Source organism: Schistocerca nitens, chromosome 7 (genome assembly GCF_023898315.1).
Source record: "Schistocerca nitens isolate TAMUIC-IGC-003100 chromosome 7, iqSchNite1.1, whole genome shotgun sequence".
Lineage (NCBI taxonomy): Eukaryota > Metazoa > Arthropoda > Insecta > Orthoptera > Acrididae > Schistocerca > Schistocerca nitens.
This window is the reverse complement of record NC_064620.1, coordinates 117,250,313-117,273,311: the sequence shown is the minus strand read 5'-3', so window position 1 is coordinate 117,273,311 and position 22,999 is coordinate 117,250,313. Positions and strand designations below refer to the sequence as shown.

The 22,999-nt window shown below is 41.5% G+C and overlaps 1 protein-coding gene across 1 annotated transcript in view; it reads right to left on the bottom strand.

Moving 5' to 3' along the window:
- The window catches only part of LOC126195423 (glucose-6-phosphate isomerase), a 92,212-nt gene that overhangs the window by 3,309 nt on the left and 65,904 nt on the right, over positions 1-22,999 (bottom strand). Inside the window, exons 8-10 of the mRNA XM_049934029.1 lie at positions 15,671-15,854; positions 15,327-15,531; positions 15,135-15,201 (exon numbers count right to left, since the gene is read on the bottom strand). Coding sequence (XP_049789986.1) covers positions 15,135-15,201; positions 15,327-15,531; positions 15,671-15,854 — 456 coding nt within the window. The remainder of the gene's footprint in view (positions 1-15,134; positions 15,202-15,326; positions 15,532-15,670; positions 15,855-22,999) is intronic.

Sequence of the window (22,999 nt, the reverse complement as noted above, 5' to 3'; positions counted from 1 at the left end):
TATAATACCTAAAGCACTTTCTTCCCCCCCCCCCCCCCCCCCCCTCCCCATCCTCGTAGTTGTGCTGGGGTCATGTATATCTTTGTACTTATGGAGTTTTGGTCAAAATATGTAAAGCTTTATCCAATTAAGCACACCAGTATACCCACTGTGATACAATGTGCCATATTTTAAGTATAGTGAAACAATGACGATTATTAACGGATAATGGTCACAATTTATTAGTAATAAATTTAAAAGAGTTTATCACATGGGAAGGCATGAGACACACCGCTATCTCAAGGTATCACCTGCAAACCAACCCATGTGAAAAACTGATAAAAGAATTGGGAAGATCAATTGGTTCATGGATTTTAAGTGATGGTAAATCAATTGCCACATTTGGCTATTGCATTATCTCCAGCAGAAACCATAAATAAAACCTTTGTGGGAGCAATGTTATTGAAATTATTTAAGTGGCCATGTTATTGAAATTAAGTGGCCATCTACAACCATAGAAAATGTGGAAGACCTACTTAGAACAATGACCATGCAGATATGAAGGTGCACAAGTTTAATAGGGAAGCACAGACTCTAGTGTCCAATGTTGATGAATTAGTGCTTGTTCTAGATCATCATCAGAGTTCCCATATAAAGAAAGAAACTAGTAAGTTTTTTTCCCAAAGTATTGTGGACCCTACAAGTTTATGAATATACCACACCCAAAAGCAGTATAATTTTTACACACCACAACAAGCCAAGATAAAGGTCTATCGAACAATGGAAAATCCCGGATGGAATGTAACAAACAGCTGCCAGAGACTGGGTGGTGGTGGTGGTGGTGGTGTGTGTGTGTGTGTGTGTGTGTGTGTGTTTTGACAAAAGCCTTGTTGGCTGAAAACTTATTTTGTGACTATCTTTCTGTTGTGCCTATCTGCAACTCAGTTCTCTATATAATACTGATATGATAGTGATTTTAAGTTCTCAGGGGAATGTGCATACTAAGCTAGTTTGGCAGGGGTATGTCTGTCACTCTTCACTGTTTTTCTATCCTGTAATCTTTTGAAAGATATCACCTCTATGTATCCTATCCTACAATTAGGTATATGAAACACCAAAGTCAGACCATAGAGTATCTGGGTGGTGTATGAGAGTACATATAATCACACATAAAATGATACCTCATATACGTATGAATAACATTTATAATACTGTTAAAACTTGTGTGTCATCTCAGATCTGTATTTTATACATTTTGTATGAATGCTGTATTTTTGTTTTGTTTTTTTGTACTTATGTACAATAACTTATGTATATTGAGAAGGTATACCACCTAATGAGACAAAACTTTATTATTGATAATTAAGTGCCACATGTTAGTCATGTCAGGGGGTGTGCATAACAGATCTATGGGAACGGTGGCAGACGAACATGTGCACATTGCATATCAATTATGGTAACAGTGGAGAGACAGAAGAATTGCAATAAGTACATACCTATTGCGATAAGTTCCTATAACATGTTAGATTAAAAACAGGGAAAGGGTGAAAAAGAAGTTAAAATATGGTGAATCGATCAAGCCAAGCAGGTGAAACATAATTATTGGCAGAAGGTATTGCATGAGGAGAAGCACACGACAAGGATAAATAGTTTGCAATTAAGGAACAATATCAGCACAGAAATGTTAAGAGGTGCAAGTATTAACATAAGGTAATGCCTGATGTTGTTGTTGTTGTTGTTGTGGTCTTCAGTCCTGAGACTGGTTTGATGCAGCTCTCCATGCTACTCTATCCTGTGCAAGTTTCTTCATCTCCCAGTACCTACTGCAACCTACATCCTTCTGAATCTGCTTAGTGTATTCATCTCTTTGTCTCCCTCTACGATTTTTACCCTCCACGCTGCCCTCCAATGCTAAATTTGTGATCCCTTGATGCCTCAGAACATGTCCTACCAACCGATCCCTTCTTCTAGTCAAGTTGTGCCACAAACTTCTCTTCTCCCCAATCCTATTCAATACATCCTCATTAGTTACGTGATCTACCCACCTAATCTTCAACATTCTTCTGTAGCACCACATTTCGAAAGCTTCTATTCTCTTCTTGTCCAAACTATTTATTGTCCATGTTTCACTTCCATACATGGCTACACTCCATACAAATACTTTCAGAAACGACTTCCTGACATTTAAATCTATACTTGATGTTAACAAGTTTCTCTTCTTCAGAAACGCTTCCCTTGCCATTGCCAGTCTACATTTTACATCCTCTCTACTTCGACCATCATCAGTTATTTTGCTCCCCAAATAGCAAAACTCCTTTCCTACTTTAAGAGTCTCATTTCCTAATCTAATTCCCTCAGCATCGGCCGACTTAATTCGACTACATTCCATTATCCTCATTTTGCTTTTGTTGATATACCCTCCTTTCAAGACACTGTTCATTCCGTTCAACTGCTCTTCCAAGTCCTTTGCTGTCTCTGACAGAATTACAATGTCATCGGTGAACCTCAAAGTTTTTATTTCTTCTCCATGGATTTTAATACCTACTCCGAACTTTTCTTTTGTTTCCTTTACTGCTTACTCAATATACAGATTGAATAACATCACTGCTTCCCTTTCATGACTCTTATGACTGCCATCTGGTTTCTGTACAAATTGTAAATAGCCTTTCGCTCCCTGTATTTTACCCCTGCCGCATTTAGAATTTGAAAGAGAGTATTCCAGTCAACATTGTCAAAAGCTTTCTCTAAGTCTACAAATGCTAGAAACGTAGGTTTGCCTTTCCTTAATCTTTCTTCTAAGATAAGTCATAAGGTCAGTATTGCCTCACGTGTTCCAACATTTCTATGGAATCCAAACTGATCTTCCCCGAGGTCGGCTTCAACCAGATTTTCCATTCGTCTGTAAATAATTCGCGATAGTATTTTGCAGCTGTGGCTTATTAAACTGATAGTTCGGTAATTTTCACATCTGTCAATACCTGCTTATACCTGATAAAGGTGAGAATTACAGAACGTAATGATCGCTAGAGTCAAACATAGGAGTTATGTCTTCTGCTTATGAGAGTGTAAGTTGGGTAAGATTATTAGGCAGTAATTGTAAAGTGATGGTGCAGTGTGCCCAAAGGCAACGTGTTAGGAAGGTAAAGGGTAAGAGGACCTATGGAAAGGACGACTTAGCTCACTGGATCTGAAGGAGCAAGGACCTGTACCACTTTTCGGAAGGGAGAGTTGTAAAGGAACACCTGCATATCAAATGGAAAGATAACTGAGGAGTGTGTGCCCATAGAATGAGGTGTAAATGTGCACAGGAAGGCTGCTGACATTATAGAAGCATTCTCCAGACTAGTGTAATGTGGTATGGACCTGGCTGATTAAACTTCATAAATTTCAGTACATTTCTACAGCAGTTTAAGGAAGCAAGTATCTGAGGTCAGGAAAAGTTAAACAGATCATTGATTTCAATCCAGGAAGTAATTCTTTGGGTAAATGAATTAATTTAAAATTGCGGATAAATACATCTGCCAAGACCTGGAGTAAAGAGAACATGACAGTGAACTAGTGTCACCTATGTACAGCAAAGAAAGCAAGATAATTAGCTATATGTAATATCTCAAGAAACCAACAGAAATATTTGTGAGTGTCAGAATACCAATAGCTAAGGGAAGTAGACATTATGTCGCTCAGGTACTAAGAACGAAACAAGAATTATAAAACGTAATCACGAAATTAAACATTTCAAATGATGGAGCAGAGGTGAAATTATACTGTGATAAATAAAGACTGCAATGAAAAAGGAAACTGTATGTGAGTCCCATAGGGACTGGATCTAAACATAATATGGTGTTAGGTAAAGTTATGATGGGACATAATTGGTGAAATATGAGCAGAGTTAAGTGAAATATTATGCGAAGTCACAGAAGGAGATGAACTGCAAACAACATTAGTATTTTGTAAAGTAGTAACATTACACTATTGTTTGAAAATGATATTTACTGCAAACGTGTGAAACTTTTAAAAGTCAGTTTATGAGCATGACATCTTTCATCTCGGTGGAAGAATATGAGGTGTAACTTGTCATTAATAAATGAGATGTTCCACATCCTTGATTACCACTGGCTGATGAAAGATTGTGAGTTAAAGTAAGAAGTAAGTAGGAAGCACCCCACTTTCGGGAAGTTTTTTGATGGTGTGTGCTATCGGTGAGCAGGCCATGGACTGGTGCTTCTACCTGCTGTGTCTTAAGACATTTGCTCCATGGAGCTGCGAGGGAAAGGCATAGAGCACATGTGACCTCCATGCCGCCAAAGAAATCATAATGGCACTGATGTTCGGTTTTTTTATTGTACTATTGTTCAGAATCTCATGAGAAATAGACGAATGACAAAATCTAGCTGGAATGTAATACATGTGTAGTAGATTTATTAAGATTAGTTTAAGAGTTGTACGTTACAGGACACTTGAGTTCAACTTCTCTGATTGTGTTACTCCACTGGATCAAGAAAAGACCCTTTCAGCATCTTCAAGGCAATAGATCAAAGTCCACAGGCGAGAAGGTGTGTCCTAGTTCAAGGGTATTGAATAGCAGGACCCTTGCAGCACTGGAACTGTATGGCGACCATGAGAAAAAAGTAAGAGAAGCACAAAACCTAGCAAGATACAGAAGTTACAGGTCAACTACTAGACTATTTCAATGGCCTATTCCTAAACACTCCCATTAGGAAAATAAAAGACCAAGGAAACATTCCAGATTTCATTACATGGGAGCCATTTACACAAGTCTGTAGAGTACTGCTCACAAGGGTATGTGTAATGAAATTGATGCACCTTTTTAACTCTCCACAGAAAGCTGCACTTTCTTGCACAGCCTCAATCTATATCTACATCAACATTGCAAGCTGCCTTACAGTGTATGGCAGAGGGGACTTCATGTACCTGTATCATCCAGTCATGGAGAGTGCACTGGCATGACAGCTGTCTGTAAACTCTATATGATCTCTAATTCCTTAGTTTTTCTCACTGTGGTCATTTCAGAAGATGCATATGGAAGGAAATGATACATTGCATGACATTTCTTTGAATGTGAACTACTACTTGATGCACACTCCTCTCTAGTAGTGACTGCTACTGGAAGCTTTTAGTGTCCTGAACCCATAACAAATTGTGCCAGTTTTTTTTTTAAATTTCTGTATCTTATCTCTTAATCCTACAGCATACAGGTCCTATATTGGTGAGAAACATTTGATCGTTCAAACAAGAGTATGTCATGAGATGACCTTAACTTGGTGTCTGATTTTCCTACAACTATCTTCACGTGGGGCATCCCGCTTAAGGCCTCTCTGGTCAGTTAATCCCATGCATTTAAAATTTTTACTGCTTCAACAACTGCCAACAACATGATCAGATACACGTATAATGTGCTCCCATCTATTAACCCGCGTCTACATACCACAACCTATCTTACGGTGTGTGGTGGCAGGTATTAAAGGTATCATTCTCTCTTCCCCTTTTTCTTGTTCCACTTGTGAATGGTGCTCTCAGCATGAGATTCAATCTCTCTAATTTTACTGTAATGACCTTTATGTGATATATATGTAGGGAAGGAAGGTATGCACTCTGCCATGCACTTAAATGTGATTTGCAGAGTATCCATGTAGATGTAGATAGTAAACCTCTCTATAACGTACAGCACTTCTCGTAGTGCCTGCCATTGAAATTAAGTGAGCATTTCAGTGATATCTATGCTCTTACTAAACAAACCTATCACAAAACACTCTGTCCACCTTTGAATCTTCCCTAATTGCTATATCAATACTATCTGAGACCAAATAGGAGTAATACTCAGCTGTGGATCAAATGAGGGTTTTTGTAGGCTACTTCCTGTGTCGATGGTGGACTACCCTTCCTGAGTATTCTTCCAATGAATCTGCTTTTCTACCATTAGTTTTATGTGATTGTTTCCTTTTAAATACCTCTGTATTTATGATCCCAAATATTTAATTTCAAGTGGCTGTTACCTGTCACTGCTCAGCAAACAATTACAGATATTTCTGTCCATTTCTTCTTAGTATGTCACATTTGTTTTGATTGAGAGTCAAATTGCCAGTATGTGGACCAAGTACAGATCCTCTACAAGTCTTCCTGCATTTTACTACAATTCTTTAGCATTGTGCACAGTAATGGTTCTGTGCCATTCCATCAGGGTATGCCCCAAGTTACTTTTGCACAACAAAGACTTTTCTCCAATCAAAAGAACATGCTGTGGACTGTGTACTACAAGACAACTCAACACATTTTTGAAAAGCCTAAACATTCAACCTAAAAATATTCAGTTCACCATAGAGATTAGCAACAAATCCATAAACTACTTAGTCTCACCACTGACATCAGTACACACACATTATTTCAAAATTTATAGAAAAACTACAACTACAGGAACAGTAATATCTTCTTGCTCGTAACACGGAAAATTATACCCCTCCTCTATGCCCCACCTGCTTCCCCATCCACTGTCTGCAAGAAATGGTGTACACTACCATATCTAGGTGAGGTATCACAGATTGCAGCCAAAGCATGAAAGCCTGTAAGAATAGGCTTTCCTACTACGTTAAGAGCACGACAGACTAGTGTATTTTTAATAGCAGAGATAAGATCCAATTATTAGCCAACAGTGGGGTATAGAAAACCACTTGTTCTGAATGTGACAAATTTTACATCGGTCAGTCAGGTACAGTCATAGCAACTAGGCTGGATGAACATGAATGCAGCTGGAGGTTGCAGAGTTCTAACTCCGCATATGCTGAGCATGTACTGAGTGAGGGTCACGACTACCAGCCAGTGTCCTATACCTCAACCTGCTGGAAGCCCTGGAAATTAACAATCATCTTGCTCACAGTCCATATATAATTCTAAATGACCAGACACAGCTCAATCCCGTGTGGGGTTTCTAGTCTAGTATGTTGTTGTAGTAGTAGTAGTAGTAGTTGTTGTTGTTGTTGTTGTTGTGGTCTTCAGTCCTCAGACTGGTTTGATGCAGCTCTCCATGCTACTCTATCCTGTGCAAGCTTCTTCATCTCCCAGTACCTACTGCAACCTACATCCTTCTGAATCTGCTTAGTGTATTGATCTCTTGGTCTCCCTCTACGATTTTTACCCTCCACGCTACCCTGCAATGCTAAATTTGTGATCCCTTGATGCCTCAAAACATGTCCTACCAACCGATCCCTTCTTCTAGTCAAGTTGTGCCACAAACTTCTTTTCTCCCCAATCCTTTTCTCCCAATCCTAGTCCAGTGTACCATATACAAAGACCAATCCATCAGGATAGTGAAATCATCCAGACTGAGGTGGGCGGGACACGTGGCTCACATGAATGATGCAGAAGTACTAAAAAGAATATTACAAGGAAAGCCAGGAGGGCAGAGAGGACGTGGTCGACCAAGAGCCAGATGGGAAGATGGAGTAATCGAAGATCTTAGGAAGATGGGCTATAGAAACTGGAGAGTACTGGCAAAGGACCGAGAGAGATGGAAGGAAATTGTAGAAGAGGCCAAGGCTCATCATGAGCTGTAGAGCCAAGAAAGAAGAAGAAGAAGACACAGCTCAACACCTCCCCTCTCCTAAACATCATACAATCATCTCTGTTGTCCATTACTTCCCACACTGTCTGTTCCTACATATTCCCATTTTCCTGTATTCATCAAGTTCTTTTGTTTTATTGAAGTTGTCTATGTATTCCATATAGACTGTAGTTTCAATTGTTAAGGTTTTCTTTTAACTGGTACTTGTATTACTGTCCATGTTTAACACCACTTGTAGTTGCTCACCAAATATTGTTTGTAATTTACTTGGTTGATTTATTTAATGCAAGCTGTTACATAGCCACAGTTTTGAATTTGCAGTACCACCACTCTCTCAAAGATTGCGTTTACTGTATGTTCCCTCAAACACCTTCATTTTCCTGCATTTATTTATTTGTTTGTCTTATTGATATAGCTTAAGTTCCTTATGTATTCTGTAGTTACATTGATAGTTGTTTCTTCTTTTGTTTTATACCTCCTGACGTAGCCTTGTCAAGCACTAATTTTATTTTATTAGTTTTGTTTATTAATATAAACTGTTATGTATGCAAGCTGTTCCTATTTTGTATTAAAGTTTTTCCTGTCTACTACATTTTTATTTATTTACTGTTCAATTTTTTACTTCTTCATTGCATTACCACCACACTGTCATTAAAGATGTTCCTTACTGTATGTATCTGCTTCAGTCTAGATGTGTTACTTCTCTTCCAATGTTGTTTGCAAACATTGTAACTTCTTTGGTGACAATACTCGCTAAATTACTGAAGATGGCCTTGTACGCCGAAAACTGGTTAAAGCAATAAAAGTAATATTGTAGAACAAAAGCATACTGGTGCTTCTCATTGATTAATATGCTGTGTTACAAATTCTTCAATCCATCATGAAGCTCAGCTAACAGTCTGACATTCTTATTTTGTTAATTAGGTGATAATGTAGAATTTTTTTAAATGTCTTTCATAAGTCAAAGAATATGCACAATTGTGGCACCAGTATATACTAACTCCTAGGCCTTGTGAATGAACATAGGAACCTGACTGATTCCTACAGATGGGATCTTTGGGCTCCAGAAAGCCACTTGAAATTAAATATTTGGGAGCATAAATATATGCAAGCATAAAATCTGTTCAAACATACAGTGGATTGCAATCAGCAACATAGGTCAATATTTTCATGCATCTGTTTTGACAGCACTTCTTGAAAAGGGGAATGGCCTGCACATTTTTCCAGTCATTGAAACAGTATTCCTCCAGTGACCTGCTACTAGAAGATGAGCAGGTTCTTTCGCATATTCTATGGAGAATCATATAGATATGTCACCGAGTGAGATGGCGCAGTGGTTAGCACACTGGATGACGATGACGGCTCAAACTCACAACTGGCCAGCCAGATTTAGGTTTTCCACAATTTCCCTAAAATGCTCTTGGCAAATGCCAGGATGGTTCCTTTGAAAGGGTACAGATGATTTCTTCCCTGTCCTTGACACAATTCGAGCTTGTGCTCCATCTCTAATGACCTCAATGTCGACAAGATGTTAAATCTTATCTTCCTTTCTTGATACAGGTATGTTGCCACCTTTCCTCTGTTGAGAGATTTTAGTTGATTTTCCATACCAGTCATTTACCTCAATATTTGTAATGTTAGTGTCAATATAAAACTGAATGAACGGATAAATAGATCTGATACATTTACTAACTTAATGCAAGATCAAAATTTTACTTTGCAACTCACTAAACAGTACACATGTAGCTCTCCAGAGACTCATTTTGGCTTCATTAGTTTTTTTTTTGTCAACAAGGCTTTGGTCTTGGAGCAACAATTTAACACAGTTGTGGAACCATGATAGGTCTTTCCCATACCTTATAACTTTACTCAGCACATACCTGTCTAATGTGTAATGTACAGAACTCAACATGCTGAGTCTCTGACATGAATGCATGACACTGAGTGCTCTGATAATCTGAAAACTTCTTGTCACACTTACTAAACAGAAATACCTTCCTATCTTTTAAAATTCCTACTGTCGCCTGCAATCACTGATGCTACATTAGCACTACGATCACCGATTCCCTGCTCTATGTTAACTGAAATAAACATTTTGGACCTGTTTGTAACCAGGAAATCTAACACATTACTTCTCTATTTTTCAAAAAGGCCTTTAGAACAGTGTCACCTGAATCCCTATTCTTGTCACTTGTCCTTCCCTTGAATCCCCCAGTCTATAGCTATTAATACTGTAACTTTATCGGGAAATTTACATGTTGTATTCTCCAGTATTTCCTCAAATGTTCCACCACTACAATTCGTGAAATATGGAGTTTATAAAAGCACCCAATTGTAAGTATGAGCAACCTTCAACATTTACCTGCAGCCAAGTTCAAAAATGTACTCTCCTCAATAGATGTTATCATGATATTTATGATTTTACTTATGCCTTCATTACCAAAATCAATACTATTTTTGCAACAGACATTCCAATCTGAATTAAAAATTTTGTTGAAATTCACTTCTGGTTTCAGTTAGCTTTCTGTTCTGGCCCTGTGGAGGGGTTTCTCTGCACTATAAAACTCACATTTGCACACCGCAGCTACTCTACTACACTGATAACTGCTTCATGCATGTAGTGTACTATTAATCAAATGGAAAAGGGGGAGGGGGGGAGGATCCTAAGGTTCTCCATCTGGTAAAAAACTGATTGAAATCTCCCCATCCAACATCTGAGCCTCTGATGTGTCTTCCATTCATCTCCAAAAACAAGGACTGCAATCACTTTTGGGAACAAGGCTAGTCGTCTTTACCTGTTTCGTCAGCCACCTTCATTTGTGCCAATATGAGCAAAAATTTGCAGCCATGTATGTTCAATAGCACTGGCAGAGCCTTCTCCATGTCTCAGAGCATACCTGGCAAACATAGCGGGTGGACCAAAGCGTTCTTTCCTGACCTGCTTGCTGTTTCTTTGGGATGTTCCATCACCTGCCTAATCTTGGAGCTCACTATGATCAGCAAACCAACCCTCTGCACTTGTCTGGATCTTTCAGGGAGATCAGCACCAGTTCTAGTACATTGGACAAAATGCACTCTCAACAATGGGCAACACATCAAATGTTCTATGGCATATGACAACAACTGGACAGCCAGTCATCACTTTCAACTTCCACCCAGAGATTTGTGACTGACACTATTTACCATTTACCCGGGTGTCAGACATATCTGGAGGTAATGAGACATCCGGTATCCCTGATGGTGCTGTAAGCAACAGTTTTCACAGCAAGTGCTTCAATGTCATCACACCCCAGAACAAGGCAGCAGCTTTAAGATTGTTGACCATGGCCAATGCAGCTTCCAACTGTTTAAAAACAGTGATCAAATATACTTACATTTCTACACAACAGGTAGAATCTGTAACCATTTTTACTTGTGTTAATCAAGTATTCCACACCAAATTACTAACCGAAGCATTCTAAGTACTGCAATCTAAGTACTGTTGCTGCGCTGATACTCGGTATCAGTTCCTCATTAAGGAGTGTACTATTTGCAACAGCTGTTACTTAAAATTGAGCCAGGCAACTTTGGCAGCATGTAATTAACAGAAAGCCCTTGAAAAAAAAGAAGGAAAAAAAAGCAACCACATGTAGTAATTTCATGCAGAACACAGCAAGAGCGCACATCTATGTCAGTTGTACAAGGTGGGTTTGATGATAGTTTTCATCATAGTTACCTTACCAAAGACAGTCATTCTCATTCCATTTACTGTTTACAATTTTCTAACTTGTACCATGTGACGATCTGTGTACTGGAGAGACTGACATAATTTATAATTATCATAAAGATTTTACACTTGACAAGCACGTCAAATGATGTAGACATATGCAGTAAATGCCACTAATGATAGGCCCTATAGTCAATTACCACTCTGGAACTGCAGCTCAGTATAAAAAAGATCAAATATGTGTAAGATAGGGGGCATCCAGCATACAAGGTTTACTTTCAGAAGGCACAGTTTGGAGAATCAGTCCATTAATTCATGTAGCACTAATAGCGCAGCACCCTCCTGTTTTCAGATTATGCTCTTGATTACTTGTTGAGCATTTCCAGATCTCCTATGCCGACTTTTCTTTGAGTTCATGTACTTCAGTAAATGCCCCAAACTTCAAGAGGAAAAAAATGGAAACTACAATTTGGCTGAACACCTGAAAGTACACAATCAGTTTTAGGGAATGCCTTCCAGGAGTCAAGGGACAAGGCATGACAGTTTATCCAGATTGCAGGAAATTTTTTGCATCTTCTTGTTATAGATCTAGAACACTCATTGGACCATATTCATGTGGGAACCAACTGACTTTAGAAGCGGACATAACACAGTAGCTCACCTACTAGTCATGTACAGATTATAAAGAAGCAATAAGTGTCAATGAAACATACTGCCTCAGTATCCTTGTCCAAGATTCAGAACGCGGCTGCATTGTGGCGCAATTAAGGTATCCATGATCAAACAATGGAAAATCCGGGATGGAATTTAACAATATTAGAGAAGGAAAGTTGCTACCCACCATATAGTGGAGATGCTGAGTCGCGATAGGCACAACAAAAAGATTCACGTAATTATAGCTTTAGGCCATTAAGGCCTTTGTCAGCAAAACACACACACACACATACACACACAAACAAACAAACAAACGCAACTTGCATACATGTCTGCAGTCTCAGATAACTCAAACCACATTGTGAGCAGCAGCACCAGCACATGATGGGAGTGGCGACTGGGTGGGGGTAAGGAGAAGTCTCGGGTGGGGAGAGGGAGGGATAGTATGGTGGTGGTGGCAGACAGTGAAGTGCTGCAGTTTAGATGGAGGGCAGGAGAGAAGGTGCGGAGGGGGGGGGGGGGGGGGAGGAAGTAGCGGAAAGGAGAGAAATAAAAAGAAATTAAAAGACTGGGTGTGGTGGTGAAATGACGGCTGTGTAGTGCTGGAATGGGAACAGTGACTAACGAAGGTTGAGACCAGGAGGGTTACGGGAACGAGGGATGTACTGCAGGGAAAGTTCCCACCTGTGCAATTCAGAAAAGCTGGTGTTGGTGGGAAGGATCTATATGGCACATGCTGTGAAGCAGTCATTGAGATGAGGGATATCATGTGTGGCAGTCTGCTCAGCAACAGGGTGGTCCACTTGTTGGTTGTCATGCCTACATAGAATGCAGCACAGTGGTTGCAGCTCAGCTTGTAAATCACATGACTGGTTTCACAGGTAGCCCTGCCTTTGATGGGATACGTGATGTTAGTGACCAGACAAGAGTAGGTGGTGGTAGGAGGATGTATGGGACAGGTCTTGCATCTAGGTCTATTACAGGGTTATGAACCATGAGGTAAGGGATTGGGAGCAGGGATTGTGTAAGGATGGACGAGCATATTGTGAAGGTTCAGTGGACGGCGGAATACCACAGTAGGAGGGGTGGGAAGGATAGTGGGCAGCACATTTCTCATTTCAGGGCATGACGAGAAGTAATCGAAACTCTGGCGGAGAATGTAATTCAGTTGCCCCAGTCCCAGATGGTACTGAGTTACGAGGGAATGCTCCTCTGTGGCTGGACTGAGGGACTTTGGGAGGTGGTGGAAGACTGGAAAGATAAGGCACGGGAGATTTGTTTTTGTAAAAGGATGGGAGGATAATTATGGTCAGTAAAGGCTTCAGTGAGACCCTCGGTATATTTTGAGAGGGACTGCTCATCACTGCAAATACAATGACCACGGGTGGCTAGGCTGTATGGACGGGGCTTCTTGGTATGGAATGGGTGGCAGCTGTCGAAGTGGAGGTATTGCTGGTGGTTAGTAGGTTTGATATGGCCTGAGGTACTGATGCAGCCATCTCTGGGGTGCAGGTCAACATCTAGGAAGGTGGCTTGTTGGGTTGAGTAGGACCAGGTGAAGCAAATGGGGGAGAAGTAGTTGAGGTTCTGGAGGAAAGTGGATAGAGTGTCCTCACATTCAACCCAGATAGCAAAGATGTCATCAATGAATCTGAACCAGGTGAGGGGGTTTAGGATTCTGGGTTTTTAGGAAGGATTCCTCTAGATGGCCCATGAAGAGGTTGGCATAGGATGGTGCCATGCGGGTGCCCATAGCTGTACCCCGGATTAGTTTGTAGGCATTACCTTCACAATATACTTGTCTATCCTTATCCCCTGCTCCCTATCCCTTACCTCATGGCTTATACCCCTGTAATAGACATACCACCTATTCCAGTCCGGTCACTAACATCACCTATCCCATCAAAGGCAGGGCTACATGTGAAACCAGTCATGTGATTTACAAGCTGAGCTGCAACTACTGCACTGCATTCTATGTAGGCATGACAACCAACAAGCTGTCTGTTCGCATGAATGGCCACCGGCAAACTGTGGTCAAAAAGCAAGTGGACCACCCTGTTGCTGAGCACGCTGCCACACAATATCCCTCATCTCACTGACTGCTTCACAGCCTGTGCCATATGGATCCTTCCCACCAACACAAGCTTTTCTGAATTGCGCAGGTGGGAACATTCCCTGTAATACATCCTATGTTCCCGTAACCCTCCTGGTCTCAACCTTCGATAGTCACTGTCCTCACCCATCCAGCCCCCTCCCTGTTCCCATTCCAGCACTACACAGCAGTCATTTCACCGCCACACACAGTCTTTTAATTTCTTTTTATTTCTCTCCTTTCCGCTACTTCCTTCCCCACCCCAACCCCCACCCCTCCCCACCTTCTCTCCTGCCCTCCGTCTAAACTGCAGCACTGTCCACCACCCCCATCATACTATCCCTCCCTCTCCCCACCCCAGGCTCCTCCTTGCCCCCACCCAATCGCCACTCCCATCATGCACTGGTGCTGCTGCTCACAATGTGGTTTCAGTTATCCGAGACTGCAGGTGCATGTGCAAGTTGCATTTTCATTTGCATTTGCGCACACGCGCGCGCGTGTGTGTGTGTGTGTGTGTGTGTGTGTGTGTGTGTGTGTGTGTGTGTGTGTTGCTGACAAAGGCCTTAATGGCTGAAAGCTATAATTATGTGAATCTTTTTGCTGTGCATATTGCGACTCAGCATCTCCGCTGTATAGTGAGTAGTAACTTTCCTTCTCTAAATACGTATCCATGAGTTAATCATGCAAATTATCTAGATTATTATAACTGTCCAAGTCCTTGTTACCACTATAATGACACAGGAGGCCCAGAAATTTGTGCCCAAGATGAGTATTATCTATGGTTATTGATAATATAGAATGTAATGACAGTTTCACTTCTACATTATATCTTGAACTATCCCAAGCTTCTGAATGTTCTGCTTCACTGTGGGACATAGTGTGTGTTTCTTATTTATGTTCTTCCTTTTGTCTCTTTTTCTTCATTGTTTCACAGCTCTGTTGACACGAAATTGTGTCCTCAACCACATTTGACACACTTATGTACTGTTGTTAACAATAATGCTGGAATGATTTATATATTTGTTCTGCAGTCCCATCACCAAATTTTTAAAATTCTTTTATCTATTTATGTTAGTATAACACACAACTTAAAATAAGGTTAACTGTTCATCTGCAGTATTACTTACCCCCACTGATCAAAAGAATTTATATCCCATATAACTCCTTGGACAAATATTTTATGTTCGTACAAAGCTGGAACAAAATAAAGAAAAAAAAAAATAACCAACAGGGCATTTTAATATTGAAGACAGAAGAGATTTTTAGTGTTAAAGAGTGTACCTGCCTTTAATTAACTAAAAAGTAATTGTTTTACATACCTATGAGAGCTCCAAGTGTGAAAGGTGTAACCATTTTTACCACTATGGAGTTAGTGGGACGATTTCCTTCAAACACTTTATGTGGTGCCAGCTTATCAATTGTGTCTGGTGCCACTCCACTTTTTTCTAGCTCTGAAACAACTTGCTGGTGTGTCTTTCCTTTCATCAGTGCTTCAGTTTGTGCAAGAAAATTTGCCAGGAGTATCTAAAAATTTTAATTAATTTCTTAATTAAAAACATTTTTTCTGTTTACATGTTGTGTATAAAATTACGAAGTTAATATTTTTTGCAGTTTCACTTGTTGCACTTAGTGACAAGACAAACATATGGTAGGTACTACGTACCTTGTGATGCAATCGGTCACGAATAGGATTATGAGTCAACGCCGGTGCAATGAAGTCTGCAGGTATTAGTTTTGTGCCTTGGTGAATGAGCTGGTAAAAAGCATGCTGTCCATTGGTTCCAGGTTCTCCCCAAACAATAGGACCAGTACTATAGTTGACTTTTGTTCCTGTGCTTGTTATGTACCTGCGAAAAGTGTATCTTGGTCCAGTGATTACTGTATTTCAATATATAAAATAGTATGTGTATAGTATTCAAAATTCTACTCAGTAGTTATTAATTCTTTCGCTGCTATAGACATGCTCTTTGCATTCCGTGCTGAGGCAGTTTTCGTTATGGCTGTACTCACCAAATGCTGGTGACCTACGTTGAGAGACGGCACTCTGGCCAACTTGAAATACTTATCATCTGATTTTTAAAACTATTAGGTGAAAAAAACTGATTTTTGTACACCTTATAATCTGATATCTTCACTCAATAAATAACTGAATTTCTTTTCATAATCCATCATATTTACTGCACTGCATCAAATTAAGTAAAACATCGCATAAAATTTTGAAAAATAAAAATGCATTGCGTAAACTTTGAATATGGTTGGTTTTAGCTCAATCATTGTGCTGTATGAAATGAAGATATCAAAATTTTATTTTAAACTGAGAGCAGAAGGACATTTCATTTTGTTCTCGAGTTATTGTGTTTTATATCCGAAGGAAAGTCGCATACGACACAATCATTCATGTACTTGCACATCAAGAATCATCTGGTCATTACAATCATCGTATTTCATAAATGATTCAAGATACTGAAACGTGGTTTTTTGCAAATGACAGCACAAAATGAGGCACATATCTTGTACAATAAATACTCTAAACTTTTTTATTCAATGATATATGGAAGTAACTTATCCACAGCTGTGAGAGGTCGGCAGCTCAGGGTGCATTCAGACGTCCATAGTACCAACGGAAAACCCAAGTGCTGCGTGTATACAAGTCCAAACATGAGGGAATGGTGCAGTGGGACTTATATATGACCACAGCAGCGAAAGGTTAATAGGTATGCCAGGAGAACTATTGTGGCACCATATCCTCCATACCTTAACAATCATTTTTCTTTTAGATTATTATATTTGAAGTAACTGAAAGGACTTCAAGGGGGGATAAAAAGAACAAGTCTCATGATCTGGGCACGACTGCACTGGACTGTAGCCTGGAACAGATTCATAAACATTGACAGTGAATGCTATCAGTAAGTCATTGTCCACACTTTTAGTTTGGCTTACTAAATATTTTGTCAGGAGAAGCTATTCTCAGTTTCAGCTGAGGTCACAAGTATACAGCATTTGTCATCCCACCTTGATCAGCATATAGTTCACTCCGTGCTCTTTGCTTGTGCCAGGTGGTCATACTTAAACTGACGATGTTGCAAGTGCTGCAGTGCAGGCTGTATATATTGCAAGTCACTGGAACACCAAGGGTATGTTCACTAATTGGCACACTCACGGAGTATGCTGAAAAAAAATAATAGTTTCCCTTTCTGCCACCTGGTGAAAATATGGCACTGGAAGCAGTCTGACCGTGGCGCATGTGCAAGAAATGGGGAGGGACAATCAGACACATGACATCAAGTACTTGGCACTTTTATTAGTATACGGTCACAAGTTACAACATGTGTTCAATATGGTCTACCGACTCAGCAACATGCTGCATGTGTAACACGGCATAGTCAACAGTTGCTCACAGCATACGCTATGTGATCAGAGCTCAGGATCACGACATGCTGCCTCAGCTGCTAGAGCCATCCTTTCATTCCCCACAATAACCATATGCTGCAGCACCCTGCATGAAAAGCATCTCCTTCCCCAGTCACTGTAGTTTGATAGTGTGGGCTACTTCATGTGCTGGATAAAAACATTGTAAGAGTGAGGGGCACTCACAAAGAATTGGAACAGGCAAGAAATTTAGCACTGGAAGAGGCACTCATCTGCTCCTATGCCTGCAAGATCGCATATAATTCTGTGTCTAAACATAGTAAAGTTTTAAGGCAGTCGAACCTTGAGGAGACAATTTGGAAAAACAATAGGGTAACCAACTCAGGCCCCCTGTTAAGACCCATCTGTAATGACAGCTACATAGTTTTGGTGCTCATATAAAATATCAGAAAATATTGTATGAAAAACCAATCTCTCCTATCCTGCACCAAATGTAAAATTACTCTGGGCCTCTGCAGTAACCAGGGCAGCATACAGTTAAAGCCCTGGATTCGAGGTTGGTGTTGCTCCACACTGAATAGCTTCAGCACATGCTGCACGTAGATCCCAAATGACATTGTGGCTCATGTACAGTTGGAGAAAAGGCGAACTAGCAGCAGCACAGCCAATTGACTGTACACCGTCCATTAGCCCTACTGACCATCCATTCTGGTGGGTTCTGTTGATACAATCCTCATCCAGTAAGTTAAAGTGGAGTGGGAACTGGTCATTGAAATAAGGTCATCAATGACTTCTTACTGAACAGAGTCTACAAGGGCTTTAGAGCAGAAAGATAGGTCAATGGCTGAGAATGGCTCAGTGGCAGTACAGAAATGAGTGGGAGTACCAGTGTTTAGGATGCACAGCCCTTGGGATGTCGTGAGGCCCTCCAAAACCCAAATCCGAGGGCAAGTGGAAGTTGAGCCCCACAAGACATGACGAGCATTGAAGTCACCCACCAGGAGAAATGAATGGGGGAGTTGCTCCATAATATCTGTGAGAGCCTGAAAGTCTACTGCATCAGACGGAGGTAAATACAAGGAACAAACTGTGCTCCTCAGACACATGTGAATTTCATCTGCAACTGCTTGCAAGTCAGTAGTCTGGGGGAGAGTACAGTTGCGATGGGCGTTATTTACAAACACAGCAACCCCTCCTTTGGCCCTTTCCCCAGTCTGGTCATCCTTGTGATAAGACTGTATAGCCCCCTATGACAGGGGCATCAGATGCTTTAAAACGCATTTCCTGCAAACACATGCACACTGGGCATTCCAGTGTGAGGAGTTTCAGTTCTCCACGTGTGTCCTGAACCCATTAACATGACACTGAAGGATGGGAGCCATTTTTCACAGGGGTTGCTCTTCACTTTGTCTGTTCATCTAGGAGGAGAGTCTACTGTATGAGGCGGCTCAGCTTTGGGGTGAGATGGTTGCCCCAGCATGACATCAAGGTCCATTAGCTCTGATGAAGAATCCAGAAGTACATCAGAGAGGATGAGATCAACATCGTCGGACAATTTGCTTCCTGACTCTGTCAGTGGTTGATGCTCTGTCTTCAACTTTTTGCCCTGAATGGGCTTTGGGGCCAAAACCATGGAGCAGGTTGAACCTCTGGGTGGGCAGAGAGCTCCGCAGCAATGGCAACTACAGCCTTGACCTGGATGGAGCAGAGCAAGTGCACTAGGAGACACAGCTACTAGTGCTGACACTGGTAAACTCTGTGGAGCAGCATTGGTTTTAGGGACTGGCTGTTTAAGAACAAATGCAAAGGAGGTAGGGAACATCGGGAGCTGCAGGACCTTATAAATCTTCTTTGCATCTCCACACAAGATAGGTTTCATGGTTTTTATGTCCTGTATATTCCTTTCTGCAAGAAAGATACTGCAGTCCCTACTCAAGACAAAATGATCCCCAGAGCAGTTGACACACTTCACAGGATATGAACAACCACATTTGCCACAAGTGGCTTCTCCCTTAGATCCAACAGTAGTGTGCCCAAAGTGCTGGCACTTAAATCAGTGCCTAGGGTGCAGAAAATAAGGCCACACACTGGCGCAAAGGAGACCTGTCTTCACATGCTCTGGAAACTTCTCGCTGTTGAACGAAGTATGAGAGAGTCCAATTCCACTAGATCGCCATCCATCCTTTTCATTATACTTTGTACATCGACAATGCCTTCTTTGGCCCAGTCATTTTTCAGTTCTCCTCTGGGAATGTCAACGAGATCCCTGAAAGTCACAAAACCTTTGCTGCAGTTCAAGGTGTCTATTGCATACTTCCCGAGACATCTAGCTTTTTGGAGGTTAACTGCTTGCTGGGAATTAGAAGTTTCCACTAACAACGCTCCATTTTGCAAGTGCTTGACTGACTTCAAAGAGCCACAGATTCCCTCTAAGCCTTTTTGGGTACAGATGGACAAAACCTTTTCAAATCTACCTTCTTCCACTTGACTATGAAAAACACATTCTGGACAGCAGCATGTGGTTTGCTACTATAAATACCACCACTCTGAATAAATCCAGAATCAGGAGCACTGGCTACACAAGCCCTCTTGTTTGATTGTGTGTTGGTACCTACCAGTGGCCCACTCTTTCCACTGGGAGGAGGAAGAGAAAACTTCAAAAGATTCATCCCGGTCCCATGAGCAGCTAGGGAAATAAAAGTCACCTAGACAGAGACCCGCATGCCTAGGTAAGCCTTATACAACTGAGGTGCAGCAGGTTTCCCAGAGGTTGCCCGCAAATGAATGTTCCACATCCTCGCGATCAAGCCAAGATCCCCGATCCTCATGGCACATAACGTTCCACCATTGCATTGCACAATGGTCACTGAAGCATGCCCAGAGCGTATGGTGACACGGCATACCAGTCTCCAGCTCAGAAACCCCAGGTCACGAAGCTCATACTCAGGAAACAAATTCTGAGCCCGTGAGGGATGAAGTGGTTGTTACCGAAGGTTTCTCAAAGTAAATCTTTCACCTGCAAAGTGACATATAATGTCATTCCATACTGCATGAAAATAGTGGTGTGGATACAGTTGCATTCTTGCAAAGCTGAAATCTCATGTGGCACAAGAAGGTCCTTATAATGTGCAAATGTCACTCTACACCTAACAGGCCGACAACGTGTCATCTCCTTGGGAGAGAGCAGCGGGGAGGGGGGATAGAGATTGAGAATGAAAACCTTGTGAAACACCACACAGACACATAAGCTGAGTGCAATGGATATTTCTGCAGAGCATGTGGTAGAGTAGAACACCATATGCGACAGTCCTATACATTCACGCCACCAAGAGGAGTAAAATATGCCTCATCCATCCAAAGAATATTCCTGGCTACATGTCATCCATTACCATGCATGCCAAGAAACAATGGGCAAAGTCATGGTGTTGTGGTCTGTTTTGGAGCTTCATTTGGTGCACATTCAGAATCTTGAAGAAATACCAGTGAAAAATGTGCCATACAATATTTTGAACTGTTGACCTGGGGAGAGAGAATGGCCATAACACAGCTTGGCACTGGCTGCAGAACTTTACGCATGAGATGCAACTTCAATTACCCATTTATTGACATGGGGCCTCTTTGCAGTGGTTACTGTTGGCTATATTCCCGCAATGCAGTGCTGCTTTTGCTGCCGTTCTGATAATACAACTTTACCAGCAGCTTTCTTCTCAATAGCCATTGGGTTTCACATGGGAAACTTAAACTTTCTTAACACTGTACAGCAACAGTCACTTCACAAAAGAAAGCAACATGTGTCGCCAATTGACAAATGGCATACTGATATCAAAACAGGGAACATTTCACATTCTGACTGCTTACAGTGCACAGTGCATATTTTCACCTGTTGGCAGAAAGTGGAATTATTATTTTCCCAACTTACGCTGCGAGCACAACAACTAGTGAACATTCAATGATGTTTAAGCATCCTGCAATGTATACAGCCTGCACTGCAGCTCTCTTGAACACCATTAGTTTAATTATAACATCCTGGTACTTTTGCACCTTCTGATGTCCGTCAATGCATAGCATGTATAAAGTGCCTCATTGAAAGGTAAGTAGAGACTTACAACTGGATGTGTTGTCAGAGGACTGCAAATAAACAAAGTGGGAGATGAGAATGGAGAGGAGATGATAGGACAGAGGGGATGGAAAGTGTTGGGTGGAGCGTGTGGGGCAGTATGCTACCATAGGTTGAGGCCAGTATGATTACGGGAATGGAGAATGTGTTGTAAGGATAAGTCCATCTGCACAGTTCAGTAAAGCTGGATGTGGGGGGGAAGTATTCAAATGGCTCAGGTAGTGAAGGAGCTATTGAAATCAAGTGTGTCATGTTCGCCTGCATGTTATGCCACAGGGTGGTCTACTTTGCTCTTGGCCATAGTTTGGCAGTGGCCGTTCATCCTGGCGGACAGCTGATTGGTAATTACACCTATAAAAAGCTGTGCAATTATTGTAGCAGAGCTGGTAAATGACATGGCTGCTTTCACAAGTGGCCCAGCTCCTGATTGGGCAGGATAAACCTGAGACATGACTGGAAAAGGAAGTGCTGGGTGGATGGATTGGGCAGATTTTGCACCTGGATCGAATGCAGGGATATGATCCTTGGAACAACAGGTTGGGATCGGGAGTGGCATAGGGATGGACTAGGATGTTGTGGAGGTTGGGTGGGTGATGGAACACAACTGTAGGAGGGAGGAAGTATCTCGGGTAAGATGTCCCTCATTTTCAAGGTATGATGATAGGTAACCAAAGCCCTGGCGAAGGATGTGGTTCAGTTGTTCCAGTCTGGGGCAGTACTGGGTGATGAATGGGACACTCCTTTATGGCTAGGTCTTGAGAATGGTGAGAGGTTTGGGGGTGTGAGGGGAAATAGCACAGGAGATATGTTTGCGGACTAGGTTTGGGGGATGGTGCATGTCTATGAAGGCCTTCGTAAGACCCTCAGCATACTGAGAAAGTGAGTTTTTGTTTGGGAGGACTTTTTGGCATGAAAGAGATGACAGCTGTCAAAATGCCGGTACTGTCGATAGTTGAGGGGTTTAATGTGGACAAAGGTGTTGATAGAGACATCAGAATGGAGGAGGTCAACATGTAGGAAGATGGCACGCTGGGTTGAGGACGACCATGTGACATGGATGGGAGAGAAGGTGTTGAGGTTGTGAAGCAACAAAGAAAGGGTGTTTTGGCCCTGAGTCCAGATCATGAAGATATCATCAATGAACCTGAACCAGACTAGGGGTTTAATGGCCCACGAACTGGTTGGCATAGCAGGGCGCCATGCTGGAGCCCACAGCTGTGCAATGGATTTGTTTGTATATCTTCCCTTAAAAAGTGAAGCAGTTGTGGATTAGGATGAAGTAGATGTATGAGGAATGAGGTAGTGGGTTTGGAGTCTGAAGGGCATTGAGAAAGGTAGTGTTCAATGGTGATAAGACCATGGGCATGAGGGATGTTGGGGTCTAGGGAAGTGGCGTCGACAGTGACCAGTAGGGACCCAAGAGGTAAAGGGGTGGCGAGTCGATGAAGGAAGTGGTTGGTGTCTTTTGGGGAGGCTAGATTACAGGCAATTGGTTGGAGGTGTTGG